This window comes from Natrix helvetica (genome assembly GCF_964273705.1).
Source record: "Natrix helvetica genome assembly, chromosome: 6".
NCBI classification, from domain to species: domain Eukaryota; kingdom Metazoa; phylum Chordata; class Lepidosauria; order Squamata; family Natricidae; genus Natrix; species Natrix helvetica.
Genome location: NC_138553.1, coordinates 81,512,501 through 81,528,930, shown reverse-complemented (window position 1 = coordinate 81,528,930; position 16,430 = coordinate 81,512,501). Strand labels below are relative to the sequence as shown.

General features: G+C 44.4%; 1 protein-coding gene across 8 annotated transcripts in view; it reads left to right on the top strand.

The window, feature by feature from the left end:
- MAGI2 (membrane associated guanylate kinase, WW and PDZ domain containing 2) overlaps positions 1-16,430 on the top strand; it is a 498,445-nt gene that overhangs the window by 310,111 nt on the left and 171,904 nt on the right. For all 8 annotated transcript variants that reach the window (XM_081957510.1, XM_081957509.1, XM_081957508.1 and 5 more), the window contains one exon: positions 2,287-2,406. In XM_081957510.1, coding sequence (XP_081813636.1) covers positions 2,287-2,406 — 120 coding nt within the window. The remainder of the gene's footprint in view (positions 1-2,286; positions 2,407-16,430) is intronic.

The following is a 16,430-nucleotide window of genomic DNA, read 5'->3' as shown; positions in this document are numbered from 1 at the left end:
TCTACACCACTTCAGACAAATGGTTATCCAAGCTCTTCTTAAAAACATCCAGTGTTGGAGCATTCACAATTTCTGGAAACAAGTTGTTCCATTGATTAATTGTTCTAGCTGTCAGTTAGTTCTAGGTTAATTCTTAGTTCTAAATTTCTCCTTGATTAGTTTCCACCCATTGCTTCTTGTCCTGCCCTCAGGTGCTTTGGAGAATAGTTTGACTCCCTCTTCTTTGTGGCAACCCCTGAGATATTGGAACACAGCTATCATGTCTCCCCTTGTCCTTCTTTTCACAGAACTAGACATACCCAGTTCCAGCAACCATGATTGTGAGACGCCTCGTTGCTAGAATTATTGCAAGCTCCATCCTTTACTTCTTCATTCCCCCCCCCCCAAAGAGACACTGTGGGAATCCTGCATTCTAAGCACTCTAAACTCTGGTTTGATAAAGATTGCACTCTGACCAAGATGGGGAATTTCAGCCAATGGAAATGCCTAATTCTGTAACGATTCCCGTTCTCAGATTTCTTTCTCTCTCTCTTTTTTTTTTTTTGGTGCTCATTAAAAAAGGGCCACAAAAAGGCTTTTGAGGGAGAAATGGCATCATTATTTATCAGCGAATGGGTTATGTTCCAAGTGACAAATAAAAGTAATTATCTCTTTTGGCATTTTGTTCCTTGACCCTCAGCAAAATCTAGTTTTAGTGCCAAGTAACCAAATCATCTTCAAAGTCCTGAATAGAATCTCTCCTGATTTATTCAATGCTTGATGGTTTTCTTGTTGATGACTCACTCAGCTTTCCTTTTGGTCATTTCCCTGACTGGTCCTTAGTTTTGCAATAAGGAATAATAGTAAAAAAAAATTATCGGTGAAGAATGGTGAAAATCCCACTGAACGTAGGATTTTGCCAAAAGTACTGAAAAATAAATCCTGGTTTCTTTCTTGTTTTGCTGCTGTTAAGAATTTTTTTATTACTTCCTAACGTTTGGTTGCCATGATGTAAAAACGATGTGGAGACTCTAGAAAGAGTGCAGAGAAGAGCAACAAAGAGGATTAGGGGGACTGGAGGCTGAAACATACAATGAACAAGGAACTGGGTATGTCTAGTTTAGTAAAAAGAAGGACTAAGGGAGACATGGTAACAGTCTTCCGATATCTCAGGGGTTGCCACAAAGAAGAGGGAGTCCAGCTATTCTCCAAAGCACCAAAGGGCAGGACAAGAAGCAATGGATGGAAACTAATCAAGGAGAGAAGCAACCTAGAACTAAGGAGAAATTCCCTGACAGAACAATTAATGAATAGAACAACTTGCCTCCAGAAGTTGTGAATGCTCCAACACTGGAAGTTTTTAAGAGGAGATTGGATATCCATTTGTCTGAAGTGGTGTAGGGTTTCCTGTCTAAGGGGGTGGTGGTGGACTAGAAGACCTCCAAGGTTCCTTCCAACTCTGTTATTCTATTCTATTCTATTCTATTCTAACAAGTGGCTTCCTTCTAGCACTTTTCCAACACAGGAGAAAGAAATAAAACACGCATCAATAGTTAGAGTTCATTGGTTGGAAAGCTGCACTAAGGAATTGTGTTAGTTGGGAACCCAGTTGTGATGACATTGTGCAATGAACTGAACTTTGGGGAAATCATTTGGGAGTCTGATGGTGGATGAAGCAAATCTGGGATGGAGTGAAAAGAGGCATCAGCCTAGAATCCCGACGTAGCCACAAGTGAACTTAGTCCAGTGATGGCGAACCTTTTCGGCACCTAGTGTCAAAACCGGAATGTGTGTGCATGTGTGCATCTGTGCACGCTCCCAGGAGCACCAGAAACTCAAAAACAACTGGCCGGTGCATGCATGCCTGTTTTTTGGCCAGTTTTTTGGACATTTTCCAGGCCGTTTTTGACCCAAAATATGGTCAAAACACCTGTTTTTGGCCATTTTTCAGGCCATTTTCAGTCCAGTGCCTGTGAAGACCAGCTTTTCCACGCTGAAAACCAGAAGAGTAGCTGGTGACGGTGTGCATACCCACAGAGAAGGCTGTGTGTGCCACCTCTGGCACACGTGTCATAGGTTTGCCATCACAGACTTAGTCCAATATACCCTTGAGTGCCACTGACACTTACCTAAGTCTAAGCAGGTGCTAATCATTGGCTGAGAAGATTCCTGTGCATAGACTGTTTAGCAATAAATCAGTTTAATTGGATCTTCACATGTGGACCTGGCCTTTTGGTTTTTCTGTGACCTCCTGCTCTTTGCTGCATGTAACCAATGTGATTTCTCTTTCTTTTTGTCTCAAAACAGGCACTACAAGGCCTCATAAGGAGGGGGAAGTCCCTGGCGTGGATTATATTTTCATCACTGTTGAAGATTTTATGGAACTAGAGAAAAGTGGGGCTCTTCTAGAAAGTGGAACCTATGAAGGTAAGCGCAGTCTTCCTGAAAAGCCTACCTTCCCATTCCGTGATGCGTCTCCCATTTTCGAGATTTGCATTAGGACATCACGTTTGAATGCGTCACAATATGCGTTTTCTTACACTTAGAAGAGAGGGCAGTTTTGGTCATCCCTCCGCTCAGTAAAGAGTGAAACACAAATGATGGGAGGAGGAGGAGGAGAAAGAGGAGGGGGAGGGGGAGAAGGAAAAGGAGAAGAAGAAAGAAAAGAGGAGGAGGAAGAGAAGAGGAGGAGGAGAAGGAAAAGAAGAAAGCAAAGAGGAGGAGGAGAAAGAGAAGAAGAAAGAGACGAGGAGGAGGAGAAAGAGGAGGAGGAGGAAAATGAGAAGAAGAAAGAGAAGAGGAGGAGGAGGAGGAAAATGAGAAAAAGAAAGACAGGAGGGGAGGGGAGGGAGAAGGAAAAGGAGAAGAAGAAAGAGAAGAGGAGGAGGAAGAGAAGAGGAGGAAGAGGAAAAGGAGAAGAAGAAAGAGAAGAGGAGGAGGAGAAAGAGAGGAGGAGGGGGAAGAGGAGAAAGAGGAGGAGAACAAAGAGAGGAGGAGGAGAAGGAGAAGAAGAAGAAGAGAAAGAAGAAGAGGAAGAAAGGCAAGAGAAGGAGAAGTAGTAGTCATGGATGAATGAAGAGTCAATCATTCTTGCTGATTCTATGTGCCAGGTCTCTCCACATCTTCCTATCTTGCATGGCTTTTTCTTGTTCTTGGTGGTGTCAGCTTTGATGATGTTCACCTACCATGTTCTTTGATGGCCTGGTTTCCTTTCACCGTTAACTTCCAAACATAATTGCTTTCTCCAGTGAGAAACACAAATAAAAGGTAAAGGCTCCCCTTGCACATATGTGCTAGTCATTTCCTACTCTAGGGGGCGGTGCTCATCTCTGTTTCAAAGCCGAAGAGCCAGTGCTGTCCGAAGACATCTCCGTGGTCTTGTGGCCGGCATGACTCAACACCGAAGGCGCACGGAATGCTGTTCCCTTCCCACCAAAGTTTTTTTTCTACTTGCATTTTGTTCTGCTTTTGAGCTGCTAGGTTGGCAGAAGCTGGGACAAGTCACGGGAGCTCACTCCGTTGTGCGGTGCTAGGGATTCGAAATGCCGAACTGCTGACCTTTCTGATTGACAAGCTCAGGGTCTTAGCCACTGAGCCACCACATCCCATGAAACACAAATAGGCCCATGCAATTAAAATCCTCCATCACACAGCTTAATAAGTTTTGGGAGTACTAAGATGAATTCACCCACCACTTGGCAAAGTTATGGCGTCAAGCGAACCCTTTCATGAGTTGAAATGAGTTTCAAGTGGAAATATTTTTGTGTAATGAACTAGATTTCTTGTTCAGCAGAGTCTTCCCCGAGAGAAGCTGTAATGGATGGACATGTCAACCTCACAATGCGCTCTCACGCATCTTCTCTCCTGTTATTAATTGTCTCGCACAAATTAATGTACTTCAAAAGCCCATTCAGCACTTTTAAAGTAAGGGGAGAAGAGCACTTTAACATGTTTTTTCCCCCAAACTGAATGAAAAAATAAGTAGGAAAAAAAAACTCTACCACCTAAGATATGGGAAATAGATAGAGAAGAAAATGTCGGTGATACGTAGATTTAAAAATACCAGCTTAATAGATGTTCAGCAGGCAGTTTACTGATGCTCCTAAAGTTATTGTTGATCCATCTCTCAATCGTATTGAAAATCATTAAGAAAAATAGAATTTGTGAGATATTAATATATCATGCTACACTGGAATCGGAGTAGAATTCGGCATAAAATCTTCAGAATTAGTTAGAAATCAATACTGCTGCTTAGAAAATAGTACTTAAACATATTAACTGTACAGTGTTGGAACAATTAATCTCTCTATATAAAAGCGAAAACCACTCACGCCCCATCACGAAATCTCCAGAACCATAAAGCCTACCAATTTGAAATTCGGCACGTATGTTCCTCTTAGCTTCTAGGTGCTCTCTTAGAAAGGATTTTTGGAAATGACCATCAGATCATTAGTATTTGTTATATTATTATTAACACGCTCTGATGCTAAGGAGTTCTACTCCCCCTCCCCACCTCAAAAGATCTCTGTTCAAACTGCCACTTGCGTGTGGCCAGCTTGTGACTCATCCAGCCTGCTGTCTGGGAGTTTGGAAAGGATCCTGAGGGAGAGAAGGGGATAGGATAGGAGACATTTATGTGGGGCATGGCTGAGGGAGAGACGGGGATAGCATAGGTGGAGCTAATGTCCACACACATATAATATTACATGGCAGTCTTAACCAAAATAACTCTGTAAAAATTAATAATACAATAATAGCTTTGATTTGAGACGGATATTTTACTTCCAGAAGCTGGGATGAAAGACGATGGTCATAGAAAAATGAGTAAACAAACAGAGTAATTAATCCCTTCCGCCCACAGTTACCTACAGCAAATTATCTATTTTTCAAAAACACCTGAGGAATATAAACAGCTTCTAATTAATGTTCTGCTCAGTTCTTGTGTACCGTGTAGCTTTGCCCTTAAATCCTTGGAAGATGAACAAATTAAAAACTGAGGTCTATAAATAGCCCTCCTACGCTCTTCTTTGAAGCAAAAAAGCTTGGCACAAACTTCAGCCTTGGCTGTGTTTCTGTGACACAGTAAACCGTTCCGTACCAGTTGAAGATAATATGGAAAGGTAGGCTTCATTGCAGCCATTCAATCTCAGGCTAATCAGGGCATGGGTGGTGGTCACAAGGACATCCTGCTCCATCATCATCATCATCTTTTAAAGACCCCATAATCCCTTGCGGGGTGGAGTCTGGGCAACTGAATGGATCTAGCAGATTGCCTTATGGCCGGATGCCACTCCTGTTGCCAGGGCGGAGTTTTGTACAGCAGATCCATTCTCATTGTGCCTAGAGAAAGAAATATCTGCCCCTACCTAGGATTGAACTCGCTGAGAGCTCTACCTCTAGGCCACTGCACCGCTCAGACATCCTGCTCCATCAATGAACATAATTGTTTTGCCAGGCAAGGCGAGTAATGCCTCGTCTACTCAGATGGCCACATCTACAAGAAGAAACCATGGATCCACAAATAATAATCAACCTGTTCTATCAGGGTGGTTGGAGCCCAGAGTCAAAATAGGGTCGCTACCAAATGTGATAGCTTCTGCACAAGCAGAAACTCCCGTCTTTGTAGTGTTTGTTATCAGGGCAACCTGGTTTATCAAATATGGGACAGAGCATACTGCTATCACTTTCACCTTTCAGCCCTAATCCAGCAGCCTTCGCAGGCAGTCGCTTTCGCAACCAACTAGTTTTGGGTTAAATTTATATTTTACCGACAAAGAAATCCCAGAAGGGTATGGCTAGCTGACGAGAGCTAAATAGCTTGAAATAGATCTGTACTAGTCTCCCTTTATTTCTTTGTCAAGAAATATAAATCCATCTTTGTAGGATTCCAGTTAACCTTGCTTCATCCAAGGAAGTCCATATTAACACTAGATATTTGTCTTTCTTTCTTTCTTTCTTTCTTTCTTTCTTTCTTTCTTCCTTCCTTCCTTCCTTCCTTCCTTCCTTCCTTCCTTCCTTCCTTCCTTCCTTCCTTGCTTCTTTATTGGCCAAGTGTGATTGGACACACAAGGAATTTGTCTCCAGTGCATAAGCTCTCAGCATACAAACAAGCATGAATTGATAAATCATGATCACAATCATAAAATGCAATCATCATAAATCATAAGATACAAACTCAGTGATGATCGTAGGATGCTAAATAAGCAGCCAACCTAAATTGTACTAGAATTCTAAATAAACAATCAATATCAATCATAATAGGTCATAGGAAAGATGAGAAGGATAATAGTAATACAGCCCTATTAAGTAGTTTGACAGTATTGTAGGAGTGAGTTGTTTAGAAGAGTGATGGCATGTGGGGGGGGGGCTATCCTTGTGTCTAGTTGTTTTAGTGTCTAGTTGTGTTATAGTTATAGGCTATAGTGTCATCCTGAGGGAACACATTACAACAGTTTATGTCCAGGATGTGAGGGGTCTGTAGATATTTTCACAGCCCTCTTTCCAACTCGTGCAGTATACAGGGCGTAGTTTTGAATATTGTAATTATTTTTCAATTTGTCTTTTTATAATAATAATAATAATAATCTTTATATATAAAAATGGCTGAGTGTGTATGTTCCAGTGTGTATGTTCCAGCATAATTCTGGAGTGCCTTGAGCAATTTCAACCAAACCTGGTACACAGATGACTTATTCTCTGGAGAAAAATACTATGGGGAGGGGGTAAGACACCCCTAAAACCCCTTGGAGTGTGTGTTCTGTTACGATGCAGCCTGTTGTGCCTTCAAATGGCTTCTACTGTACTGCTGTAAAATGGCTTTGACTGTGCATTGCAGTGGAGTTGCCATGGTAATGGCTTCACAATACTCCACAAGGGGGCTCCCTCTGGTGAGGGGGAAAATCCAACGTTAGAAATTACATTTGGTCTGGACATTTTCCCCCTATAAATAAATACCTGGGCAACACCAGATTATTGGCTAGTCTTTTATAAATAAATAGGCATCCCAAACCCCAACACATGGATACCCCAGTCAGATTGCAATACAAGTTGTTTCGGTGCTAGGATAGGTAGATGTGCAAAGAGGCAGGGATCAAACGGTTTATCTGAAGATTGAAGGGTTTGTCAGAAGAAGGCACTTTCCCAGGAGTGCAGTCTGATTTTTCAATTGCCTCTTGTGAAAGACACATCAGAGGTGTTTGAACACTTGAAGGATTTTTGCTCTGAAAAGCATTGGTTTTGGAAACAATTGCTTGTATGCCTGGACTCTTTGTGGTTTGAGGTCTGGATGATGGAGACCTGAGATTCTGCTTCCTTTCAAACTGTGCTCTGCCATTTCCTTGGCCAATCATTTGAATGTTGCTTATGTAATTTGAACTATTTTCCTGCTTCGGTTGTAAAGTCTTGACTCTTGTGTGGCCCACCAGTGGCCACTGGAGCTGGTGGCAGACTCAGAGGAGGCTGGGGAGGAACATGGGCGAGTCCTGGAGTCTGGGGAAGGCTCTGATGAGGGCTCTGCCTCGGAGGCAGAGATGGGGCCAGGGCCATCCGACAGTTATCAGCTGCCTTCGGAGTCGGATATCAGTGGGGCAGAAGAACAGCTGGAGCCTGTTCCCGATGTGCGCATGCACAGAGCTGCCAGGAGAAGGGAACAGCTAAGGAACAAGGGCTAACTCAGGAGTAAAGGCACAGGTGGACGGTGAATGGCCCCTCCCAGAGGGAATAAAGAGGAGCGAAAGGGGAGTGGAGTTTGCAGGAGACAATTAGTCCGCTTAATTCGTGTGAAGATTTGTCCATGACTCTCAGAGACTCCTTGCCAAGTATTTTCTTGTACAACATTGCATTTGGAAGTTATCGGCCTGGCATCTCTCCAAGCCTGATAAGGTCTGTGGTTATAAATTCACACTTGTTTGCAGGGACTTTGCTGGATGTGAATGAGAGGAATTCACATGAGCTTCATAAAAAAGGGGTTTTGTTGGGATGAGGAGTCTGCTTCGCGATTTGTCAGAACAGAGCTTGGTTGTTTTCCTGCAAAGGCTTCATTACCAAATGCAATTACCTGGCACTGAAATTGCCTAGCCTTCATTACCCTAGCACTGATGAAGTTACCTACTTTGGTAATGAAACGTTTGCAAGAAAACAACCAGGTTGAGAAGGCACCAAGGGCTCTCTGCAATGGACCCACACTTCAGTGCTGATTGTTAAACATTATCTCCCAGTTTTCTCTGCAATACAGGCTCACTAAACATTTTGGATGGGGGTGTTGTTGTTGTTGTTGTTGTTTTGAAGTATGATTCAAAGTTTTCCATTGTTGTCCAAGGTCAGCCGAGATTGACTGAACTTCCATTTGTTAGAGAAGGTTTCTTCAGAAATATTTCTCTGGTGCAGCCCATAGTCAAAGTAAAAATCAAATGGACAATGAAAGGAGCAGGCCTGCAGATATCTCCACTAATCCTGCAGGATCCAATCCAAGTTGGTCCCCGGGACCAAAGGTTTATTCTTCCAAGCTTTTGAGAGCTCATGCTGGAGCCCATTATCAAGGAACGTGATTTATTTCTTAATTTCTCTGGCTATTTTTGTCCCTGCTCGGCCAACAAATGTAGTAGCTGGGAAATTAAATGCATGCCATTGCTTCTTTTGAATCAAGTTCACATGAAGTGTTAATACCACTTTATAATGCTTGAAGGTAAGGCCACACTTGAAATACAGCATCCAGCTTTGGTCACCACAATGTAGAAAAGATGCTGAGACTCTAGAAAGTGTGCAGAGAAGAGCAACCAAGAGGATTAGGGGACTGGAGGCTAAAACATATGAAGAACGGTTGCAAGAACTGGGTATGTCTAGTTTGATGAAAAGAAGGACCAAGGGAGACATGATAGCAGTCTTCCAATATCTAAGGGGTTGCCACAAAGAAGGGGGAGTCAAACTATTCTCCAAGGCACCTGAGGGTAGAACAAGAAGCAATGGATAGAAACTAATCAAGGAGAGAAGCAACTTAGAATTAAGGAGAAATTTCCTGACAGTTAGAACAATTAATCAGTGGAACAACTTGCCTCCAGAAGTTGTAAATGCTCCAACACTGGAAGTTTTTAAGAAGATGTTGGATGGCCATTTGTCTGAAGTGGTATAGGGTTTCCTGCCTAGGCAGGGGGTTGGACTAGAAGACCTCCAAGGTCCTTTCTGACTCTGTTATTCTATTCTATTCTAGTGTGAGGGTACCAGTGAGGTCTCCTTGTCTAGCCACTGGCTCATACTCTCCTAATCTGGTGATTAGCATCTTTCACGTCTGTCCATTATAGTCTACAAATCTTGCGAAGGGATTCTTTTCCAGAAGCCGATCAACTAGTCAAGGCTTCTGCTGCCTCATTATTTGTATTCTCTGTTAAACCTCTCACGACCAAGAATGCCTTGCAGCCAGACATGAATGTCAAACAGGCCTTTTTACAGTTGCAACACCATAACCTTGTTCCTGTTGTTTATGAATACATGGATTCTTGTCTGCAGAATTCCTGCATCGTGACGATAATATTCTCGCCACTGCGGTGACATTGCCTTATTTTTAAACATTAAAACAAGTAAAAAGCAAAAGGTGTAAAAAAGGAAAGTTCTACATTTAGACAAGAAAAAACCAAATGCACAGGTACAGTTTAGGTGGTATTTTGCTCAATAGTAGTAACTGTGAGAGGGATCTTGGAGTCCTAGTGGACAACCATTTAAATAGGAGCCAGCTGTGTGCAGCAGCTGCCAAAAAAGCCAACACAGTTCTAGGCTGCATCAACAGAGGGATAGAATCAAAATCACGTGAAGGGTTAATACCACTTTATAAGGCCTTGGTAAGGCCACACTTGGAATAAGGCATCCAGTTCTGGTCGGCACAATGTAAAAAAAAAGATACTGAGACTCTAGAAAGAGTGCAGAGAAGAGCAACAAAGATGATTAGGGGGACTGGAGGCCAAAACATATGAAGAATGGTTGTAGGCACTGGGTATGTCTAGTTCGATGAAAAGAAGGACTAGAGGAGACATGATATCAGTGTTCCAATATCTCAGGGGTTGCCACAAAGAAGAGGGAGTCAAACTATTCTCCAAAGACAAGAAGCAATGGGTGGAAACTAATCAAGGAGAGAAGCAACTTAGAACTGAGGAGAAATTTCCTGACAGAACAATGAATCAGTGGAACAGCTTGCCTCCATAAGTTGTGAATTCTCCAACACTGGAAGTTTTTAAGAAGATGTTGGATAATCATTTGTCTGAAGTGTTGTAGGGTTTCCTGCCTAAGCAGGGGGTTGGACTAGAAGACTTCCAAGGTCCCTTCCAACTCTGTTATTCTATTCTATTTTCCTTCCTGTAATTCTGATTTGATTTTGTGCTGAAATGACACTCAGGATATTTGTCGTCAAAAAAACAAAACAAAAGATTCACTTTGGTGGGAGACCATGTCTTTGCTTCCACAGTATTATTTCGCCAGCAACAGAAAGAATATTGCTTTAGGAATTATTTTTCATACTTGGCTGCAATTGTTTGTATTATGTGTAAATAAATCTCTTATATGTAAATATGTTATGGGTAAACAAAGCACTTTCCATCTATCTCTTGATGTATCTGAATAACCTTTCGCTGCACTCGCTGCTGTAATTATCCCACGATACGAAGAAAAAAAATATTTGCCATTCAAGAGATATTCCAGAAACCTTTGCTTAGCCCTGCCGGCTGACATTCACGGAATTGTGGTTTTAAAAGCTCCAGAAGTCTTTGTTAGCTTAGAATACTGTAGCTGATATCTCAATTAGGACACAGTTGTTAATGTTAGGGTTTGGTTTCAAAGGAAGAAAAAAAAGCATGTTTACGAAATTTTGGTCTCTTAAATCAAGGGTCGCCAACCCCTGGTCCGTAGAATGCCAGTGGGTCACGGCAAGCGCCGGCAGCCCTGGCAAAATGTTTCTCTCTTTTATCCCCAGAGCTAGGGGGGGCTTCGCTAGCAGTGTTGGCTCTTCCGTCCCAAGGACCGGCCCATAGATTTCTACTGCTCTCCTCTCCTCTGCCTTCTGTAAATCCTCACGTCAGGCACTGGACCCAGCTGTTCCTCTGCTTCCACATCAGCCACCTCAAGATTTGGGGGCTGTTGACGTCCCATCTGAGGGCTGACGGACAGCCCAGTCTCTGCCTCCTTCTCTCTCCCTCTGTCTCTCTCTCTCTCTCTCTCTCTCTCTCTCTCTCTCTCTCTCTCTCTCTCTCTCTCTCTCTCTCTCTCTCTCTCTGACAGCTCCATTCCCTCTTCCCCTCTCGGAGCTCCCAGGTTGCTTTGATGCTGACCCTAACTCCCACGCCTCCTCCTCTTCTTCTGATTCGGCTGCTGGAGGGGCCGGGGACTGACAGGCCACAACACAAAGCTCCATCTGTGGGATGCAGGCAGCTCACAAAACCACATCCTCTCCAGTCTGTGGAAAAATCTCTCCCCACGGAACCGGTCTCTGGAGCCCCAAAAGATTGGGGGCCACTGTCTTAAATGATTCAACAGAGGTTTATTTGTTTGTGGATCTTATTTAACTGTGATCTTTATTTAATTGTTTGGCTGCATAATCTGCAGCATATTTTCACATATGGCGTACCTTCAATTTTAGAACTTAGAACCATAGGGGTGGAGGAGACCTCGGAGGTCGTCTAGTCCAACCCCCAGCTCAACGCAGGAGACCTTAACTTAACTTTACTTTATTGCGATTGCACCTCGTACAACGAAATTAAATGCCATCTTCAGTGTACATTATACATAAGAAAACTATAAAGATAAAACAACATCCTTCACATTGTATACAATTGAATTAAAAAGCCCTGATATTGCATTAATATTGCACTGTACCGTAGAATTCAATATGGTTACTGCTCTGGGATAGAAGCTATTTTTCAGCCTATTTGTCCTTGTTTTTATTGCCCTGTACCGTCTGCCAGATGGTAATAGTTAAAAAAAAGGGTGTCCAGGATGAGATGGATCTTTAAGAACGCTTTGAATTTTCTTAAGGCAGTGGGAGCTATAAAGCACTTCCAAGGAGGGGAGAGGGCAATCAATGACCCTCTGGGCAATGGCGTTGACCCTCTGGAGTGCTGTCCTATCCACCACTGTGCAATTGGCAAACCAGACACAGGCACAGTAAGCTAAAATACTCTCTATGGTGTAGCGGTAGAAGGTCACCAGCAGTTTTTCCTTCAGTTGTTGTTTCCTGAGAAGTCTCAAGTCATATAATCCAGGTGTCAGCAACCTTAAACACTCAAAGAGCCACAAAGGTCCTAACCGGAAGCCTCTCGTTCAATTTTGGAGCCGACCGGAAGTCCGGTTCCCCTACCATAGAGTCTCCTCCTAGTGTGGCATCTTTTTCCTCAACCTGTCCTAACCGAAAGCCCTATCAATTATGGAGCCGACCGGCCACAGGGAGCCGCAGCAGAGGGACGAAAGAGCGACATGTGGCTCCAGAGCCGCAGGTTGCCGACCCGTGATATAATCTCTGCTGGGCCCTTTTGACCAGTGCTGCAACGTGAGCACCCCAGGTCAGCTCCTCTTTTAGGATACCGCCCAGAAACTTAAAACTGGCCACTTGCTCCCCTCGGTCTCCATGGATAAGAAAGGGCTGGATGTCTGATCTATTCCTTCTACAGTCCACTATATGCTCCTTGGTCTTATCGGTGTTAAGGACCAAGTTATTGTCTCCACACCACAAAAGCCACCGTTCCACCTCATCTCGATAGGCAGACCCATCCCCCCTTTGTACCATCAAAGTGAAATGGTCATCCAGTCTACTTCGAAAACCTCCAGTGTGCCTTTTTTTTCATGTATTTCTAATTGTTTGAAAATGTTTAAAAACTGAAAGCACTCACAGGAAGCATATCTACACACACAAAAAAAAAACACCACCATATCCATGTATTTTTTTGATTCCCGAAGATTCTACTTATAAAGTTAGAATTTTCTTGTGAGGACATGTAATCATTTTTTACGGAGTGAAACGTGTCTTCTTCGGAAGTTATTACAGGTTTGTAACTTCTTTAAATATGTGACATCTTTCCCCCCCCCCCCTTTTGAACGTAAGGAAATAGATTGCAAAAATTAATAACTCGAACGCCAAGATATAAACATTGAATTAGTATTCAGTGAAGTCTGAAAATGTGTCTCCAAGATTCAAGTAGTCTTAAATTAGAGGCAGCCGCCACTTAAGCCCTATTCATGAATATTTTGATCAGGAGATGTATGGCACCGGCATACAAATACCTTAATTATGAAGATTACTAAAAAACAGTACAGTATTCCTTTTAGCTAAACAGCCACATTAACATGTAATGCTGTATTGACCTGAAGGGAATCAACTGTGTTGCCTGCAGAAATACATGGGCTCTTTCCGAGTTTAGCAACTCTGCATTCCAAGGTTCAAAAGCAATTGAGGTTCTTCAAAAAGTTAATTGAGGGTTGTTGTTTTTTTCGTTACTTCCTTCGTTGGTCCAGGAGTTTCCATAAGGTGTGGGAGTCGAATGGTTTGCAACAGTGCTACCAAAACTCTTTGGGCATGCATCTGTCAGCCCTAAAGTTCCTAACCAGAAGCCCCCGTTCAATTGTGATGTCTAGTTCCCCACCATAGAGTCTCCTCCTAGCGCAGCATTCTTTTTTCCTCTGCCGACCAGAAGTTCAGCTCCCCCACCATAGAGTCTCCTCCTAGCGCAGCATTCTTTTTTCCTCTGCCGACCAGAAGTTCAGCTCCCCCACCATAGAGTCTCCTCCTAGCGCAGCATTCTTTTTTCCTCTGCAGACCAGAAGTTCAGCTCCCCCACCATAGAGTCTCCTCCTAGCGCAGCATTCTTTTTTCCTCTGCCGACCAGAAGTTCAGCTCCCCCACCATAGAGTCTCCTCCTAGCGCAGCATTCTTTTTTCCTCTGCCGACCAGAAGTTCAGCTCCCCCACCATAGAGTCTCCTCCTAGCGCAGCATTCTTTTTTCCTCTGCCGACCAGAAGTTCAGCTCCCCCACCATAGAGTCTCCTCCTAGCGCAGCATTCTTTTTTCCTCTGCCGACCAGAAGTTCAGCTCCCCCACCATAGAGTCTCCTCCTAGCGCAGCATTCTTTTTTCCTCTGCCGACCAGAAGTTCAGCTCCCCCACCATAGAGTCTCCTCCTAGCGCAGCATTCTTTTTTCCTCTGCCGACCAGAAGTTCAGCTCCCCCACCATAGAGTCTCCTCCTAGCGCAGCATTCTTTTTTCCTCTGCCGACCAGAAGTTCAGCTCCCCCACCATAGAGTCTCCTCCTAGCGCAGCATTCTTTTTTTCTCTGCCGACCAGAAGTTCAGCTCCCCCACCATAGAGTCTCCTCCTAGTGCAGTATTCTTTTTTCCTCTGCCGACCAGAAGTTCAGCTCCCCCACCATAGAGTCTCCTCCTAGCGCAGCATTCTTTTTTTCTCTGCCGACCAGAAGTTCAGCTCCCCCACCATAGAGTCTCCTCCTAGCGCAGCATTCTTTTTTCCTCTGCCGACCAGAAGTTCAGCTCCCCCACCATAGAGTCTCCTCCTAGCGCAGCATTCTTTTTTTCTCTGCCGACCAGAAGTTCAGCTCCCCCACCATAGAGTCTCCTCCTAGCGCAGCATTCTTTTTTCCTCTGCAGATCAGAAGTTCAGCTCCCCCACCATAGAGTCTCCTCCTAGCGCAGTATTCTTTTTTCCTCTGCCGACCAGAAGTTCAGCTCCCCCACCATAGAGTCTCCTCCTAGCGCAGCATTCTTTTTTTCTCTGCCGACCAGAAGTTCAGCTCCCCCACCATAGAGTCTCCTCCTAGTGCAGTATTCTTTTTTCCTCTGCCGACCAGAAGTTCAGCTCCCCCACCATAGAGTCTCCTCCTAGCGCAGCATTCTTTTTTTCTCTGCCGACCAGAAGTTCAGCTCCCCCACCATAGAGTCTCCTCCTAGTGCAGTATTCTTTTTTCCTCTGCCGACCAGAAGTTCAGCTCCCCCACCATAGAGTCTCCTCCTAGCACAGCATTCTTTTTTCCTCTGCCGACCAGAAGTTCAGCTCCCCCACCATAGAGTCTCCTCCTAGCGCAGCATTCTTTTTTCCTCTGCTGACCAGAAGTTCAGCTCCCCCACCATAGAGTCTCCTCCTAGCGCAGCATTCTTTTTTCCTCTGTCGACCAGAAGTTCAGCTCCCCCACCATAGAGTCTCCTCCTAGCGCAGCATTCTTTTTTTCTCTGCCGACCAGAAGTTCAGCTCCCCCACCATAGAGCCTCCTCCTAGCTCGACGTCCTTCTTCCTCTGCCTGTCCTAACCGAAAGCCCTATCAACTGTGGAGCCGACCGGCCACAGGGAGCCGCAGCAGAGGCATGAAAGAGCCACAAGCGGCTCCAGAGCCACAGGTTGCCGACCCCTGAATTAAACTGATTTATTGTCTAAAAGTCTATGCGTGGGAATATTCTCAACAAATGGTCAGCACCCGGGGTGGGTTGCTGCCAGCATTACTGCCAGTTTGGTTCACTCGCATGCATGCCAGACGCGCACTCTGCGCACGTGAGCATTTGCACCTAAAAAGGTCTGCGCATGCACATCATGTTAGAAAAGGGAAAAAAATTACATTTTTGCAATGAAGATTGTTCTGTGCATACACAGAACTGAAAATCAAAATGGCACCACCGAGGATAATTTGGGCACGTGTCCGGCCGAGTTATATCTATTTGGCCAAACTGGACTGAACCAGTCCAAACCGGTAGGAACCCACCTCTGGTCAGCACCTGATTAGAATTAGATAAGGACCAACAGCACTCAAGTGTGTGTGGGAGGGTGAATTTAGTTCTCTTGTGGCTACGTAGGGATTCTGGGCTATTCCCTCTTTTCACTCCCACCTCCAGGAGGTCTCTGTGCTCTCTTCTCCCAATTCATTCTCCTCCTCATCCTCATCCTCCTCCACTGCTCCATAAACCCTTCCCCCTTCTAGCACGGATGATGTACCTAGTTTGGGTAATGAAATGTCTGCAAGAAAACAACCAAGCTCAAACAGCTCCAAAGACTCCATAGTCCTCCTCCTCCTCTTTCTCTTCCTCTTGCTCCTCCTCCTCCTAAACCACACTCCCCTCAAGCCTTGATGATGTCACCTACTTTGGCAATGCAAGAAAACAACCCAGTTCAGAGCACCAAGGACCCCACAGTCTCTTCTTCTCCTCCTTCTCCTCCTCCTTTACCTTTTCCTTCTCTTTTTCCTTCTCCTCCTCCTTTTCATTTTCCTTTTCCTTCTCCTCCTCCTCCTCCTCCAAACTTGTATCCAGAAAGGTAATTGCACCTGCTGCTGTGGCCTAGAGGTGGAACTCCCGCCTTGCAATCAGGAGGTCGTTAGTTCGATCCTAGGTAGAGGCAAATGTAGGGTCTCCTGCTTGGACAGGGGGTTGGACTAGATGACCTGCAAGGCCCCTTCCAACTCTGTTAATCTGTCTGTTAAAGG